We start from the raw sequence: 18,607 nt of genomic DNA on the forward strand, positions 1-18,607 counted from the left end.
ACACTAGGTAAGCTTTGTGTGACATGCTCGTGCGTGAAGGTGCTGGTAGAGAGAATCGAATTTTTACTATTTTGCAAAAACTTACCTACTCCACTAACTCAAAAAGTTCCTAGCTCGAGACCCAATTGAGTACAATTTTAACATAATTAATCATTATTTATCATAAATTAATCATTCTAAAATATAAATTGGATACTATAGATCAAGTAAGATGTGATACTTAGACATTGAATTCAAACAATATTATCATGGGTTGAATACACTTACCCAAGTAAGTGATATAATTTAACTATTGAGTTTAAACACCAATTTAGTATATATATTTTTTGTATGATGTGGCAATCCGCAGCCGCTATATGTCGGTACACACTAGGTAAACCCTTGAGCTAACAAAATAATCTGCAAATCACGTTAGTCGGTTACAACACTAGGCAAACTTTGTGTGACATGCTCGCCCGTGAAGGTGCTAGTAGAGAGAATCGAATTTTTGATCATTTTGCAAGAGCTTACCTACTTCACTAACTCAGAAAGTTCCTAGCTCGAGATCCAATTGAGTACAATTTTAACATAATTAATCATTCTAAAATATAAATTGGATACTACAGACCAAGTAAGATGTAATACTTAGACATTGAATTCAAATAATATTATCATATCAATATATATTAGGACAGTTGGAGGTATTGATGATCATCAAATGTTAGATTAAGATTGAATAATTGAACTAGAATACTCTACATAAGTCATTATCATGTCAATCAAATAAAAAAAATAACATTGAACCTTTTTATAAGTCTACTGAGCTATATTGATGAATAAGATCAAATATTATATATGAAGATCAATCAAAGTATATAACAACAATAGTCTACGACGTTCTCAAATCAATTAAGTAAACAATCATATTGTAAAACCTCAATTAAAATATCTCTTTAGATAATAATTGATGAATAATATCATGTATGTTGATGATCAAATGTCAGATGGAGATCAACCAAAGTATAATCATTTTCGACAACTACACTATTATATCAAACCAATTTGAAGTGTATTATGAACGTGTTGAATGCACTAAATGTTGAATATTGATGAGAATACAAACACTGCGTGACATATATCAATCATGATTTCGTTGAAATTGATTACTAAAAGTTGTATATAAGGTATTAAAGACCCTTACTTTAGTATTATGTAATGAAAGTCTATTGAGAATGTTGATGAGAATGCACACATTATATGATATATATCAGACATGAATGTGTTTAAATTGTAGTTGTAAATCGGGTATTACTGAGCTTTACTTGAGTACTATGTAAGAAAATTATATTATGTACATCATAAATGTTCATGAGACATCAAATGAAACTTGACTATTATATCAAATTATCAATAAAGTTTTCAGCACGTAAAATAATATCAATTTTAAAATATCTTGATATATTAATTGACGATAAAGATCATTGATATTGAAGATGAAATAACATGTAAATCAAGTAAAGTTTTACATCAGGACATCAAATGATATACTTTTGTAATATCAGTCAAGTTTTTAACACAAAAGAATCTAAATTTTCAGAAGGTCTTGCTATAATAATTAATTGGATGTTAGTGTCGTATATGATGTATGATTTATGAAAATTGAGCATTATCAATTTAAATAGAGTATTTAATTTTAAAGGTGTAATTGAGTATTATTATATATTAACATTAAAATTTGGTCACCTTGATTAATATTGTTATTCAAAATGGAGGCATTATGTTCACTTATGATGAATCATGTAGTCAAAATTGAACACTATCAGGTATAATAAGGGTGAAAAAAACAACGACATTTTGGTATACCGAAATTACCGTACTAAAAAAATACCGAATTTAATTAACTTTCAGTATATCAAAAATTTCGTTACGGAAGGGTAACGATATCGAATTTTTAGGTATGGTAACGGTATGAAATTTGAAAATTTTGGTATATACCGGTATACCAAAATAACGAAACAATATAAAAAATTAAAAATATATAATATTTATAAACAATAAAATTTTAAAAATCTTAAAAATATATATAAGTTTTTTTGGGTATAAAACAGTATATATCGATACCGTACCAAAATTTTGGTATACCGTGAAATTTCGGTATGATCGGTATGCTATTTATATGTATCGAAAATGTCGGTATACCGATTTTCGGTATACCGAGAGTTTTGGTACGATATCGGTATAACATTTTCTTATATTGTAATTTTTGATACGGTACTATACGATTTTTGGTATTATACGATATACCACCCCTAGGTATAAATAGAATGTTTTGAAGGCGTAATTATGTACTATCTTGTAAAATTAAATTTTGGTCACCTTAATAGATTGTTGTTATTCAAAATAAAAATACTATGTGCCCATGTGATATATGATTTTGCAAAAATTTAGCATATCAAGTATAATAGTGTAATAAATGCGTACTTGGATACCATATAGTAAAATTAAATTTTGGTCATCTTAATTGATTAATGTAATTCAAAATTGAGGTATTATATGTCCTATATAATGTATCATGATGTCGTTAAAATTGAGCATTATTAAGTATAAATATAGTGTTCTAAATACGCAATTAGTTACTATCTAGTAAAACTTAGTTCACATTATTTATTAATAATGTAATTGTAAATAGAGGGTATTTGATTAATATAAATTAAATAACCCACTAAAATTTGGTTGAATGAGAACAAAAATCGAGAACACTTTGAAAAAGAAAGTGGGATCACTTGTGTTGAGGGTATTTTGGACTTTGTAGTTATTGGGGAGTGTAAAATATGTTTTGGTCAAACTAGAGATCCCTTACTATTAATATCTTACATAGGGACTGATCTTAAATTGAAACTAGGAGATGGGGATTTCTTTATAGATTTCCCTTCTTTTTTTGGCTTTTTTTTAAAAAAAATATTTCTGATTGGTTTTTCATTCCCATTTTTCGATTGCTTTGGGATTTTTTGAGCATCTCGTTCTTTCTTCTTTTTCTTTTATTTTTATTTCGCAAACATTTCTTATTTCTTATTTTCTTGTGTATTTATTATTTAACTTTTTTTCCAACCGTTAGTACTTTTATAAAATTGGAGAACTCAATTTTGGGTGATTAAATTAAATATTTAAGTTATTATATGTTAAAATTTAAACATTATATATGCTTTATGTTTATTTAAGATATTATATGATAAAACTTAAATATTATGAGGAATTTATATTTATTATATATATATATATTTAACTTTTTATTTTATATTACACAAAAAAAACTACATCATAATAGTAAAAACGATGAATGTGATATTAAAATTCAAAAATCATACAATCATCATAAACCATATATTTTCCAACCAATAGCTGAGTAGAATTGTATTTTCACTACAATTGAGCAAAAATATGTTCCAGCAACATCATTCAAAATCTAAAAAACAAACGTCCAGCAACTTTGAGTTCTTCAACTCTTCAATCAACCTATCAAAATTACACCCAATTTATAATAGTTAAAGACTATTTATATTCATAAAATAATACTATTTGTATACATTTAAAGCAAGGTACAAACCTGTGGAAAATTATAAGATAAATGTTGCATCAGATTTGGAGTCAATCCACTAAAATTGTTATGCAATCCATGTTGATCCTGATCCTTTGTAAGTATTATGAGAGTAATATCAATGTATTTAATTACGTAATAAAACAATAAAAATATGTTTTACTTACCATATGGATTACCGAATTTAATGTTGGGCAAGATAATTGAAGTGGCAAATGAAGAGCCAGAGGAGTTATTTCTTGAGTTTCATTTTGAGAAAAATAAGATGGATGACTATTTGCTCATTCAAGTGAAAGTGAAGCTTTATCTCTTGTACGTTGAATCTTTTCAACTCCACCTATCATATTTTAAATTGATATCTTTATGTATAAAGAAAAATTATCATTTCAAATATCCAAACAATAACAAAATCAAGTGAACCACAATTTATATAACTAAAATGTTAAATAATTTGGATATAAATATTACCTTTCTTTTCTTCCTTTTTGAATCTCAATGGCTTCGCATACCAGAGTTATTTTTTCCCTTTGATCGAACAAAAGCAGGATCACGGATGGCTATTTGATTGCTTTGACGATCATCTTCACCAACACTTTCATCATTTACTCTCAAGTTCTCAAGCATGTCATTCAACTCCGTCGAAAGACTTTGAAGCCCTCTTCTAATAAATTTTTTCACATCAACATGAACTGTACTTTTTGTAATAAGATCATAACAAAGTCTCATCATTTGATTTCTATAGACAACATCAGACTCATGCTCACTTTCCACACTAAAATTTTCACCACATTTTACTCTATTTCGAATTGTTTTCATCCACCGCATCTTTATGTATTTCTCAGGTATCTCATGCACATTCATAAGTTTTAGAACAATCAAAATATGTCTACACAACACTCCAACAATCTCAAAATAATGACAAGTGCATTTGATTTCATTAGTTTCAACATCAAATGTGACGTTTCGAATCCTAGTTGTTGTCCAATTGATCTTATAGCAAACTCTAGTGGATTTCCCATGAACGAAGGTAGACGATCAAACTCAATGTCTAAAGAATTCACCAATTTCTTTTCAAATATTTTGTAGATTTCAAGTGTATAAACAGATGCGGCATGTCGTAGCAATGACTGTTTTTCATCAAAATTGCAGGCACTTTATGTCGACACTTGTAATCTTCTTCACTTTCTTTTGTCCGCCATCGTTTTTGAATTTCTTCAAATCTCTTTACAAATTCAAAAAGAGTACAAGTTCTCTTTCCACCATCTTTCAAAATCGAGTTTGTGCATTCGCTTTTAGAGGTAGCCTTAAGTCCAGCACAAAATCTATCATTACTAAATGCCGTCGACCATTTACGTCGTATTTTGTACATTCCCCTTAGCCACGAATGGTTTTCAATACCGAAATCATGAATCATTTTTGTCCATATTCCTTCAAATTCTTCTTCAGAATCACAAAAATGCATACACTTCATGAACATACCCTTAAATGCTTGATTGGTATTCAAATGACCTAGATGTGAAGGAGCATTTTTTGAAATGTGCCATTGGCAAAGACGGTGTTGTGAGTAATGAAACACTGATTCAATAGCATTCATCATAGCTTGACACTGATCTGTAAAAATTGTTTCTTGTTGTTTTCCTCCCATAGATTCAAGAAATGATTTAAACAACCATTGAAATGACGTCTTTGTTTCATCAGACATGAAAGCTAACCCAAACATCACATTATTCATATGATGGTTTATGCCAACAAAGGGAGCACATATTAAATTATATTTATTAGTCCGATAAGTTGTATAAAAAAAATCACATCACCGAAGTATTCATAATCAATTCTAGCTCGACTATCTCTGAAGAAGAAATTAGACAGACGACCATTTTCATCCATTTGGACATCCCAATAAAATAAATCTTCATCATTTGATTTAGTTTTAAAATATCGTATCAATTCCAAAGCATCACCATTTTCAACCCTCGAGTGTCCTTTAGTCACATAATCCAGATAATTGTAAGCATCTTTTCGAATGAAACCTAAATTTTCCACCCCGTGTGACTCTTTTTTCATATATGACAACCCACTTGAAGGTTTTATCCCAACTTTTGACATTACTCTTAAAGTTTCACCTTGAGCATATGAAACTTTACGAGCCGATCGCAACAAATATCTTTGATTTTCATCAACCATTTCATGATTATGCTCAATATAAAAAATGGCTACTTTCCAATTTTCATGTTTTTTTTCCTCCGAATTCTAAGTCTCGCCTTACAATTGGTTCTTGTTTCTAAAATTTGATACATAGGTCTATTGTTATTTGCATTTCGCTTTTCATCCTTTAATCCTTGAGATGAACATTCAAATTTTTTTCATGTAAAGATCTTTATAACCACTAAAATAAGCTTCTTTCCCCCTTCGAGCACTAAAACCTTTCGTGTGTGCATACTCACAATATAATAAATATGCATCCTCTATGCTTTTAATAGTTTGGCCAATGGCTAACCTTTGCTCAAATTCTTCAATAGTAGATTCAAGTTTGTTATGAACATTCATTGTCTCAAATATTTCAGTTTTGTCGTCTCCATCAGTGTAATTAACACCATTTTCATCATTTGGCATACCATCTGTGCAAATAATAGAGATAAAACTAATAAATATAAAACATCATCTACATACTCAAACAATAAATAAAAATAATAATAATCATCTACATACTCAAATAATAATAATAATAATAATAATAATAATAATAATAATAATAATAATAATAATAATAATAATAATAATAAAAGCTAGAAGCCATATTCTGTATCCAAAAATGTTAAACACCGACAATATTGTGTCAAAATTTTGTTCACGCAAAAAACGATGAAACTTAATAATATTAACATGACTCCACAATCTTATCTTAGAACCAAAAGATTCAAATCTTTAAAAAATTAATTATTATTTAAATTTTCTATATTTTTTTAATATGAATATAAACGTTATTAAAAAACAAAACACAAATCAAATGCCAAATCTTTCCTTTTGCATATTCCTAGAAAAAGAAAGAAATTTCCAAAATTATGCAGTAATCCTTCAATATTGTGTAATTTGGGAATCGCATTTTTTAAAAATTTATTATATTAATATTTTGTTCACATACATGAATGAAAATAATAATATAGAAATGAAAATAAAGAAAAATAACATTCATGTTAGAAATAACGAAACAAAAGACATTAAGAAAAAATTAACCTTCCATTAAAAAATTACTGCTACAAAAACGTATGAGTTTTGGGTACGGTTGATCAGTAGGCGGGAAGAAGATGCTCATTAATTTATCTGATTTAATGTTCTGGAAAATTACGCTTATTTTACTATCTTATACTGAACCATGGTTGGGTGGGTAACCTAAAGTTAAGTAAACCATGAAAGAGAAAAGAAAATAATAAGATACATAAGCTTTTTTTAAAAAAAATAATATTATCGGACACGTGTCAAGCAAATATTGCACAAGGAGTACTCCTCCCGGAGGAGCATATATGCTTTGCCCAAGCATGCACATACACATATATATATATATATAACAATTGATAAATTATATATTTAAAAATAATATATATTAAAAATATATAATAAAAAATATATATTTTTCAGTTTATTTATGTTATAATATTATTATTTATATTAATCAAATTAAAAATTATATATATGTATGTGTCTTTCATTTATAATCTATAAGTTTTACGTTGAATATTTTTTTGTATAATGATATGTATTATTCTTTTTATAGTATAGTAATTAGTAAATATGAATTTATATTTATAATTATAATTAATATAATAATTTAAAAGACAAAAATATGTATGTAGACTTGTAGTTTAATTAATCAATTTAATAACAATATTCATTTAAAAAAAATTTAAGTAAAGGGCAAAATTGACTTTTGAGTTTGATTATATACCAATTCAACCATTTTCAATAGTTCATGTACCAATTTGACATTTTATCAATAGTTCATGTACCAAAATAATTTTTACTCATTAATTATTTAAGAATTTGTCAATACTTTGATTTCATTATTCGTATTGTTAATCACTACACGTGTATATATATATGTATTCGTAATCTGTCTTGAAAAGCACTAATACATGTTACAAACTTACACATTCTAATTAAATTGTTATGATAATTTGGATAAATATTTAGCAAGTCTTATATTTCTAAGATGTATTGTTAATTCAAAGTATAAATTAAAAGGTGTATATATACGTATGTTATATAAAACATTCTTTCGAAATTATAGATCCTTTTCCTTGAACTATTCTCACTACAAGAAAAAACGAGACTAACGACGCTTTTTTCTGTCGGTATTCAGTCGTCAAACTCACTTAACGACAGAAATACGACGGATAAGTGATCGTCAAAGAATTAAGTGTCGCGGATTGCTTAACGACAGAAAATACAATTCTGTCGCTATTTACGACAGAATTTTAAATTTTGTCGCTATAGATCAGTGACAGATATTATTTTCTGTCACTAATTTCAACGACAGAAGTAATGTTTTGTCACTAACTTTAATGACAGAATTAAAATTTCTGTCACTGATTTTACGACGTAATATAAATAGTTGTCGTTGAATTTAACGAAAAATTGGTAAATTTCGTCACTAACATTGCGACGTTAGTTAAACTGTTGTCCCTAAATATAGGGACAGAATTTGTAAAATTCCGTCGCTAAATATCGAAAACCCCAACCCCCACCCACCACTACATATCCCAGCCAACACAATCAAAATATTCAACAAAACAACAGATGATCATTCCAAATATGAAAACTATCATACCACAAAACCATTCAAATAACAAAATATCTATCAGTAGCTCCAAAATATTAAGACAACAACCATTCTTACTTACAAAGTACTGTGACCACATTGCAAAATATATTTATGATCATTCATTCACAAAACATGAAAACAGTACCGTGGCACACAACGTAACTTAAATACTTACAAAAAAGTCCAGCAACGACATATCTAAGAGGACTATGGCTGCGTGCTATCATCGTCGTATTCACGCGCACTCGAAAAGGGGGCGGAATTGGGATCAATAAGTGCATGCTCCATCAAATAACGAACTTGTTGCTGCAAAGTAGTCAACTCCTTTGTAAGTTCCTGAACTCTAGAATTCGCAGCAGCAGCCTCAGCTTTAGCGGCAGCCACATCCATTGATGAGTTAGTACGTGTGCGTGTAGCACGTCTCGACATAGCTTCAGGACACAACACTTCAGCTTGCGAACCAATACCGTACAATCTTTTCTTTCTCACCCCACCAACAGCCAGTATGTACATTTCATTTTGAACCTCAAAGGTTGGGTTTTGTACTGACCCACTGTCATCAGCATCTGGTTGTGATGCTTCAAGAAACCGAACATTCATCTCGTCCTAGAATATAACAAAGAGAGGTTAATCGATTTACAACAATTACATCGGTCGTAGATAAAATGCATAATTCAACAAACTTTACTATTTATAAAACTCACATCGACAGCCTTAGACCTAGCATCAACCCACGTGCCATCTTTTTTCTGATGCAATTTTTTGAATAACTCATAAGCACTTGCATCGCGGCCCAACTCCTCGCGCTTCAAAATTAACGGTGGTTAGAAAATATTATGTGTATTATTTATTGATATATTATGACATAAATTTCAACTTACCATTTTAATGGAATGCTCGATAAAGCAAAGAGAACCTCCAATGTGTTTAACCACTCCGGTGCCAGGCCCTTCAGGCTCTGTATTTCTATTTTTTTTTTGCTTTTTCAGAATTATTCTGCCACACAGAGGAACTCCAGATATCCTTCCACTTGTTCCAAACTTCAAGATTCACCCCAAGTGGAAGTTTAGCCTTTGTACGCCAGTTGCATAGTGTTTTCCTATATTGCTCAGCTGTAAGTTTTTTCCATGTCGCCCTAATATGAGCGTCATGGTCTGGACGCCAACGATACATTTTCTGCATTTCAAAGATATATTATTTATTCGCATAAAAATTTATTTAGTAATTTGAAGGCAACATATATTCTTTTCAAGTAATTTATCCTAATAAGATTAGCAATTAAATGAATAATACAATGTCTACTGCTAGATATTCCTCACTGGCATAAAAATTCAATATGCTTACATAAAATACGCAAAAACCAAATTGAAAAGTGTGCAATGATACCTCGGTGTTGAATTCACAACAATATATATTTTATTCATGTATTCCTAAAACATTCACAAACAAACAAAAAACGGAATGAGATGCTAAAGAATAACTATGTAAATATTTGGCATAATCACATCAAATAATAACCAAAAAGCAAGTAACAAAATAATGACACAGTAAACCATTCAGAAGAATGCAAAATCATAAAAAAAAATCTGTAGATTAAAAAAGATTCTTGTGATGCTTATTTTACAAATTCGATAATGCGTATTTAAGTCAATTATTAAATTGACCATGATGGTTTTCCTAATGGGTTTAACTATTATTAAATAGGTAAGATGTTTATAATCGTACCACAAACTCCCCCCAGTAATATGCCTTTGTCGCAGCATCCACTTATCGCCATGTGAGACCCCCCACGCACTGTTTCTCAGCAAATTTATCGGTGATAAAAGCCGATACAGCATGGCTCTCTGGTAAAAACCTACATTACATCGATCAATTAATAATATTAATTATATAAAATAGCGAGCAAACAACTTATTGAATAAATGTGAACACAATATGACTTACTTGCCACCTGAGGCAACAATCAATATCCTAGAATCATGAGAACTTTCTGCAGCCATCTGAGCTAATTTTCAAGATTAACAAATACAAATTCATATATAAATACTATCATCATGCATTGTATTAATATTAAAACACATTCTAACAAAATATAAATATTGACATCCATAAACAAGTTTTTCGAGTATATGTGAACGAGACATTCGTAATCATAAATACTTAATGCTTTTATCAAAGTAAAGCATCATCCTCGGAGTATGCATCATCAGTTTCACTATCTTCGTTTCCAGATGAGATAACATTTTCCAATTCATTTTCATCAAACTCATCTAATTCATCTATTTCCTCATACAAGATTTCAACATCTATCAGCGTATGAGATGTGGTTATATCCTCCACATCGATGATATGCTGTCCAATTTCCTCATTTTGGAAAGCTTCATTATCTGCAGACGATACCGTACTGGGCAGAGGTGCTTGAATATATGATCTTGCTTGCATCTTACACACTGCCAACCATTCATCTCCTGACCTTTTGAGGTTCGGGTAGGTAGCATAAAAAACTTGAGCAGCTTGGACAGCAAATATGAAAGGTTCATAGATGTTCAGTCTCTTTTTATTGTTTACATCAAATAATTGGTATTTAGGATGATGTCTTGTCCCAGTTTTTGGTGTTGGGTCGAACCATGAACATTTGAACAAGACAATGCGCTTTATAGGTAACCTCGGATATTCCACTTCGATTATCTCTTCTACATTACCGTGGTAACTTATCTCATTGTTTGTGTTGCCTGCACCCTTCACAGTAACTCCAGAATTACTAGTCGACCTTGTTGCACCATGGCGTACATTGTGGAATCTGAAACCATTGACAAAATATCCATTGTATGATCTAATTTTACGTAATGGACCAAATGCAATGTTTTCTAGACATTTGTCTGCAACATTTGCTCGCGGTTGTTGTACCTGTGCAGGTAAAAAAAATTAAATCAAATATATTTTAAAATGATAAATACTATTTCATAGTTACATTAGAGAAAGATATGTATATTACGTATTTTTGAAACCATATGGCAAATTCTCTTTGTATTCTTGAATCCATCTCACGTGAGTTAATGGATGGATTATTCAATTGTAACTCAGACTCGAAAATATTGCATTAATTGAAAAAAATCATCAACAAATCTAACATTTATAAAAACAACAAGAACACAATATCAACAGACTTAATTTTTACCTGACATACGGTTTGACCTCTTCACAGTTCAGTAGTATGTACGTATGTGCTGCATGGTACTCTGTGTCGTCCAATCGTCTGCACTTAAAAGCACCCATTGGTCGACCATTGATATTTAATACAGAAATATTGGAAACCTCTCCATCATGTAAATTATTCCCTTCATCGTTACGTGGTTGTTTCCTCAAACGGGTCTTGACACTTTCCCTAAAGTAGTGAGTACAAAAATATGACGCCTCTTCAACAATATATGCATTACAAATTGATCCCTCAACTCTTGCCTTGTTACGAACATTGTTTTTCAACCTTCTCAAAAATCTCTCAAAATGATACATCCATCGATATTGAACAGGGCCAGCAATTCTAGCTTCATAAGCTAGGTGCACAGGAAGTATCACAGGAATATCGTTTTCCAAACGAAGCATGTCAGAGTATTTTATCGTTCTTGATGTAATGTCCTTGAAGAAAAAACTTAACTCTGTTAAAGCTTGCCACACATTATTTGGAAGTAATTCCCTGAAAGCAATTGGGATTAATCTTTGCATGAACACGTGATAATCGTGACTTTTCATTCCAAACATCTTCAATTTCGCCATGTCGACACATCTTGACATCTTAGACGCATATCCATCGGAGAACTTCAAAATTTTCAACCAGTTGAACAATACTACTTTGTTCTGCTTATCTAATGTATAACAAGCTTTAGGATAAGTTTTAGATATATCATCTCGATGTAGTTCTGGCTTGTTGCAAAATTCTTTGAGATCTTCTCTCGATTTTGCGTTATCTTTTGTCCGGCCGGGCACATTAAGAACGGTGTTAAAAATGTTATCAAATACATTTTTCTCAATGTGCATAACATCTAGATTGTGTCTAATCAGATTTGTTCTCCAATACGGCAATTCCCAAAAGATACTGCGCTTTCTCCAACCACATTTACACCGTCTTACAAATTCTGAGTTCACTTCAGTAGCCCCAGGTTCAGTCACACTACAAAACCCGTAACTTTCGAGTTCTTCAATAATTTCATCCCCTGATTTGATATGTGGAGGAGGTTTTTTCACTTGGTGATTTTTCTTGAACCATTTAATATTTCGTCTGAAATTATGATCAATTGGTAAAAACTTACGATGGTTATCGAACCATGATTGTTTACCACCATGCGGCAATGTGAAAGCATCAGAGTCTTCCATACAATAAGGACATGCCAGTTTACCAGCGGTACTCCATCCAGATAACATTGCATATGCAGGAAAATCACTAATTGCCCACAACAAAGAGGCACGCATACTAAAATTTGTTTTCGAGTGAACATCGTACGTCTTTTTCCCAACTGACCAAAGTTCATTTAATTCAGCGATAAAAGGTTGCAAGAACACATCTAACTTCTCCTTAGGATTTCTGGGTCCGGGAGCTATAACCGTCAGAAACATGTATTCATCTTTCATGCACATCCATGGAGGTAAATTATAAGGTGTTAATATAATTGGCCATGATGAATATTATTGTCCTGACTGCCCGAATGGTTGAAACCCATCAGCTGAAAGTCCAAGTCTGACATTTCTAACCTCAGCTGCAAAATCTGGATGTGTTGTGTCAAAATGCTTCCACGCAGGTGAATCAGATGGGTGACACATTGTGTCTCCATCCTGTACATGGTCACCATGCCAACGCATATGATTCGCTGTCTCTACAGATGCGTACAACCTTTGCAAACGTGGAGTTAGAGGAAAATAATACATTCTCTTCCATGGAACATTTTTTTCTTAGAGCTATGGATCTCATGTATAAATTCAGAACTGAATCATAATACGAAGGAGTTGATATATATATAATTTTTTTTACATGTTTCGACCATATCTGTAAATCAATTAGTGTATTGGAAATTCTAACCAAGTTCTTGAAATGTTAAGAGAGAATTTAAAACATATATTATACGACGTAAATCGGCATGATTCAAGTGATTCATATGTAGGGCTAAGGAAAAATATCGAAATGCCGAAAATATCGTCATACCGTACCAAAAAATTTACCGAATATACCAAAATTTTTGGTATCGGTATCGGTATATAAAATTTTTTATTTCGGTATATCGAATATGCCAAATTTTTTTTTTATTTTTCACGGTATACCGAAAAAAAACTCGGTATACCGAAATTTTTTTCGGTATACCAAAATTTATCGGTATACCGAATTTTTTTTTATTTTCAGTACGATATTTGGTATAAAATTTTTCATACCGAAAATTCGGTATCGGTATGAAATTTTTCATACCGATATGATACGGTACGGTACACGGTATCGTAGTTGGGTATGGTATACCGTACCCAGCCCTATTCATATGTGTCACTTAAATAATTGTTTGAATCATGTATTCCGACCTTTAAGCTCTTGTTAAAAAGTGAGTTTCTTTTATTTTTCTATAACGAATGTTAATATAAAAGACATTTATTTTTCAATTTAAAAACCATCTTAATAATATAATCAAATTTATTAAGCATTAGATTAAGACAAAGACATATATTGATCTAACTATGTGCGTTGGGAACTGATGTAATGAGCTAATGATTTGTTCAAAGCATGATATGTATAAGAATTTAGATAAATTTTTTTTGATGCCTTCGATCTCTGATTCAAAGATTCATAATTTATGAAGTTTAAATCATATAAATAAATTTCGGTAAGTATATATATATATATATATATATATATATATATATATTATAAATTAATTATGGATTTCATGATAATAATTTATCAATTGTAAATATGTAGAGTGAATACTAATCAACATCGACTTATATCAGTAGCCGAATTTGCAAGGTATGTTATTACTGGATAACCTACAACAGGTACCCGTAAAGTTTGATATGTGCTGAACATGTTTTATGTGACATTTATTTGTCTATATGAATTATTTGTGGTATTGTATAAACATCGATGCATTAAAATAAATCTATTTTACACACATATTTTTCTGTATATATGTAGCATCGATGTATGACACGACATTACATTACATTTTGAGCCTCGATCTTATTGATGGCCGTATTGATATTGTGTGTATGATCGAGTTGATTGACGGGATGGTACGGAGTTGCGACTTGTAGTAGCCCGTAACCAAAATCAGTAATTGAGGGATTAATCATAATTACTTGAATAGAGTTCGAAAGCTCCGAAGGTGGGTTCGAAAGTTCCGGACAGGATCGGAAGCTCCGATGCAGGATCGGAAGCTCCGATCATATTACGTGAGGCATGACGATTGGCTAGATCGGAAGCTCCGATCAGGATCGGAAGCTCCGATCACCCCTATCCGAAGTCAACAAGTGATATTTTGACACGTGGCAGATCAGGATCTTCGAAAGCTCCGATGGCAGGAACGTTCCGATCGAGGTTCGGACGTTCCGATCAAGGATCGGAAGTTCCGATCGTTGTCTATAAATAGAAGGCCGAGGCTTCACTTTCATTTGCCAATTCCGAGTTTTCCTTTCCATTCTAGTCCTTTTGGAGCTGTTCTAGTCTTCTTAGGCTTGACCCGGCGGTCGGCGAGGCGTTCGGTAGTCGTAGCGGAGTTGTGCCCAAGTTCTGGAGGCATCGACATCAAATGGCTAACGACGGACGAAGGTATAGCTTTTGCTTCCTATAAATATTTAGGAGTATGCAATAGCTTAGTTAAGGCTTTTATAGCACTTTAATGATAGTAGTATCATTTGGCAGTGTAGAGCAGACTATAGGCGTGGACCTAGAGTTGGTAGAGCTTGCACTGTTTTGAGGTACGAAAGTACTGTTCGAGATATCCTGACTGAGTATGCATGTATTATGTGACTGCATGATTTATATGCCATGATATTATGCTGCATTCATTTGCATCTTGCTGCATCTCTTTCGAGATGTCTGTTAGTAGGGTTGTACCCTATCCTATTAGTGGATGGACTTCCATCGATTTGGGTCCGGCGTATCCACTGTTATCTCGGTATGGGAGCCACCTCTTGAAGTGATGGCACAGCGTGCTACATACCAGGGCCCGGTCTGTCTCTGTTATCTGATACTTGACCTCGAGTCTATAGGGAGTTCACTTTGCATGCATGTATACTCATACTCTCGTACTGAGCGTTTTATGTTCACGTCTCGTACTCTGTATTTTTCTGGACACCCTATTCCATGGGGCAGGTTTGCGATTGGACGAGGAGGGTGGATCCAGGAGGGGCTAGTCAGTGGTTGGCCAGCTGGAGCTTCGCTTAGGTTTTATTACTGTTGTTTGAGTTGATACAGCTATTCGATTTGGTTGTATATTATTGGATAAATTACAGATTCCTTTACTTGGGATTGTATATTGTTTATGGTTTCCGCAATTTTATTCTGATATCTGTTTAATTAAGTTAATTGCATGCCTAAGTTCTGTTTAGTAGGTGATCCAGGTAAGGGTCACTACACGACTAGCCCGAGAGATGTTGTAGGCCGATAAGGCACACTATGTTTGTAGTCCCTGGCGAGCTGACCAGCACACGGTAGTAGACTGGAGGAGGAGAGATCGTTACGGCAGTGTGGCCGAGCTTTGCCTGTTGCTCGAGCTGTTATGTGCTGCATTTACTGATTGTGCAGCTATCGTTATTTTGATTAACCGTGCATGTGGATATACCATGAACATGCATTGCATCCATATATAACTCATTATAGTGCATGTTGTTTTTATTTTGGTTTTATCATACTGGGCTATTGCTTACCCCCTCGGGGTGGTTATTATTCTGAGTGTGGGTGATGATCAGGTAAAGATGGCATTGAGTGTAATCATGGAGGAAGAAGGTGATAAATAGAGGAATTAATTCTCTTCATTCATATTATTCTTTCAGCCAGTACACCCATATATCTATAAGCTATTACAGAGTTATTTTAGTCTAAAGATCATATTGACCCTAAGGAAAATGAATTAAAATATATGACAGCTACGTTATTTACAATCCTATCTTTCTTTCCATTCTTATTTGACAACTCAAGCTAACACTCCTCCTCAAGTTGGTGCATAGATATCGCAAATGCCCAACTTGTGAAGAGAGTTGTAAAATATGTTGCTGGAAACGGCCTTTGTAAGTATGTCCGCTAATTGATTTTCTGATTTGACTAATGGGAATCGAACTATCTTGGACTCGAGGTTCTGCTTGATGAAATGTCGATCCACTTCAATATGTTTTGTTCTATCATGTTGGGCTGGATTGCGAGAAATGTCAATTGCTGCCTTGTTGTCACAATATAGATTCATTCCAGAATTGGGCGTGTAACCTATCTCAGCCAAAAAATTTTTAAGCCATAGAAGCTCACAAAGTCCTTTGGGTCACTACATTTATGGTATCAGAGCATGCAAAAGAATTCTTGGGATTTAGTCTCATCATGAGGTATTTTTGTAGATGGCAAATCATGACGACCGAAGTTCTCATGGCAGTGTTGGTGGGCGTTGGGGTGATGCCGACCGGGAGCCTCGTCGAGAACGGCGTCATCGCCATCATGACGACGAGCGTTTCACTGTGCGTCGATTCTTAGCTATGGGTCCTAAGCCCTTAGTTGGAGGTGAGTCTCCGGAGGATGCGGAAAACTGGTTAGACCGCATGGAGACGACTTTTCAGACTTTCCAATGCACCGAGGAGCAGAAGGTGGAGACCCTTGGCTATCTTCTGGATGGGCGTGCGCGCAGGTGGTGGAGGTTTACTTCTGCACCTTTTGTTGCGGCGAGAGGAGTGGCCACCTGGGCCGAGTTCCGCACAGCTTTCCAAAAGCGGTATTTTCCTCCGGCACTCCGTCAGTCGAAGGCAGACGAGCTACTGAGTCTGCGACAGGGAGCCATGTCTATCGATGAGTATCAGCAGAGGTTCTTTGATCTGCTATCCTATTGCCCCAAGATTGCTGATAGCTCAGAGATGAAGTATAATCTGTTCCTTCAGGGCCTTAACCCTGAGATCCATGACCGTGTGGCGGTTGGCGACGACATGTCCTACGAGGGTTTGGTGAGCCGTTGTCACCAGGCGGAGGACAGCATTCGGCGGAACAGGTCTTTCCCTCAGTCGAGGCCTGCTAGTTCTTTGGGTCCCCGTGCCCAAACTTTCAAGAAGTCTGGATCTTCTTCTTCCTCTGGTTCTGGAGGTGTTGTCCGTTTCGGTAAGAAGGACAAGTGTGATCACTGTGGGAAGAACCATCCATCCGACAAGTGCCGTAGAGCTTCTGGAGCTTGTTTCCGTTGTGGAGAGACTGGTCATATCCGGAGGGATTGTCCACTGTCTGGGGGAGGCGGTTCTGGTTCTGGTTCTGGTTCAGGATCGGGTTCTCAGGCCATCGTTCAGTAGAGGTCGCAGGGACAGTCTGCTGGGAGTTCTCATTTGAGGCCACGAGCTTCTGGCCAGGTGTTTGCCCTGAGACCTGATCAGGCTGTGGAGGAGAATGAGAAAGTCATCGCAGGTACATTTCTGATTTATGGTATACCTGCTCTTGTACTTATTGACACTGGTGCATCTCATTCCTTCATTTCTGCACGTTTTGTTAAGAGGCATAAGTTACCATGCATTGCACTAGACGTAGTGATGTCTGTTTATACTCCGACGGGCCAATCTGCTTTGGCTAAGCGTCTAGTGATGGGTTGCCCTTTAGAGTTCGAAGGGAACATTCTGTTAGCGAATCTCATGGTCCTGGCGATGGACGACTTTGATTGCATTCTGGGAATAGATATGTTGACTACCTATCGAGCTTCAGTGGACTGCTATCAGAGATTAGTACGCTTTCATCCGGAGGGGAGTGAGAGCTGGTTTCTCTATGGTGAGGGAGCGCGACCCCCGATGCCTTTGGTATCAGCTTTGAGAGCCTGTCGAGCTCTAGAGTCTGGCGGGGAAGGCTACCTTATCTATGCAGTTGATTTGTCCGCTGAGAGTTTTGGGATAGAGAGCATTCCTGTTGTGGATGAATTTCCAGATGTATTTCCTGATGAGATTCCGGGTTTTCCTCCTGCTAGGGAAGTCGAGTTTGGCATAGAGTTGATGCCGGGAACTTCGCCTAT

General features: G+C 34.0%; 2 protein-coding genes and 1 long non-coding RNA gene across 3 annotated transcripts; all 3 read right to left on the reverse strand.

Annotated features, from left to right (window-relative positions):
- Window positions 1-4,066: 4,066 nt before the first annotated feature.
- On the reverse strand, window positions 4,067-5,758 carry LOC140860528 (protein FAR-RED IMPAIRED RESPONSE 1-like). The gene is made up of 3 exons (XM_073263533.1): window positions 5,389-5,758; window positions 4,678-5,281; window positions 4,067-4,460 (listed from the first exon to the last, which is right to left on the reverse strand). The coding sequence occupies exons 1-3, from the start codon at window positions 5,756-5,758 to the stop codon at window positions 4,067-4,069; spliced, it is 1,368 nt and encodes a 455-aa protein (XP_073119634.1).
- A 3,085-nt stretch (window positions 5,759-8,843) lies between these two features.
- On the reverse strand, window positions 8,844-10,437 carry LOC140867786 (uncharacterized). The gene is made up of 5 exons (XR_012145265.1): window positions 10,338-10,437; window positions 10,119-10,248; window positions 9,275-9,569; window positions 9,098-9,199; window positions 8,844-8,999 (listed from the first exon to the last, which is right to left on the reverse strand). It is a non-coding gene; the product is annotated as an uncharacterized lncRNA (long non-coding RNA).
- Window positions 10,438-10,565: 128 nt separating this feature from the next.
- On the reverse strand, window positions 10,566-13,019 carry LOC140860529 (uncharacterized). Its single transcript, XM_073263534.1, has 2 exons — window positions 11,589-13,019; window positions 10,566-11,300 (listed from the first exon to the last, which is right to left on the reverse strand). Exons 1-2 carry the CDS (start codon window positions 13,017-13,019, stop codon window positions 10,566-10,568), a joined length of 2,166 nt encoding a protein of 721 aa, XP_073119635.1.
- Between the last annotated feature and the right edge of the window lie 5,588 nt (window positions 13,020-18,607).

Source organism: Henckelia pumila, chromosome 4 (assembly GCF_033568475.1).
Source record: "Henckelia pumila isolate YLH828 chromosome 4, ASM3356847v2, whole genome shotgun sequence".
Classification (NCBI taxonomy): Eukaryota; Viridiplantae; Streptophyta; class Magnoliopsida; order Lamiales; family Gesneriaceae; genus Henckelia; species Henckelia pumila.

What these genes read in the sequence shown, in the direction of transcription:
- LOC140860528 (XM_073263533.1), bottom strand. Translation starts at nt 5,758, where the DNA reads ATGGTTGATGAAAATCAAAGATATTTGTTGCGATCGGCTCGTAAAGTT. An exon ending in AATTGATTATGAATACTTCG is followed by an intron (nt 5,282 to 5,388) that starts GTGATGTGATTT and finishes TGTTTGGGTTAG; the next exon opens with CTTTCATGTCTGATGAAACA. An exon ending in TGCTACGACATGCCGCATCT is followed by an intron (nt 4,461 to 4,677) that starts GTTTATACACTT and finishes AGTGTTGTGTAG; the next exon opens with ACATATTTTGATTGTTCTAA.
- LOC140860529 (XM_073263534.1), bottom strand. Translation starts at nt 13,019, where the DNA reads ATGAAAGATGAATACATGTTTCTGACGGTTATAGCTCCCGGACCCAGA. An exon ending in TACTACTGAACTGTGAAGAG is followed by an intron (nt 11,301 to 11,588) that starts GTCAAACCGTAT and finishes TTACCTGCACAG; the next exon opens with GTACAACAACCGCGAGCAAA.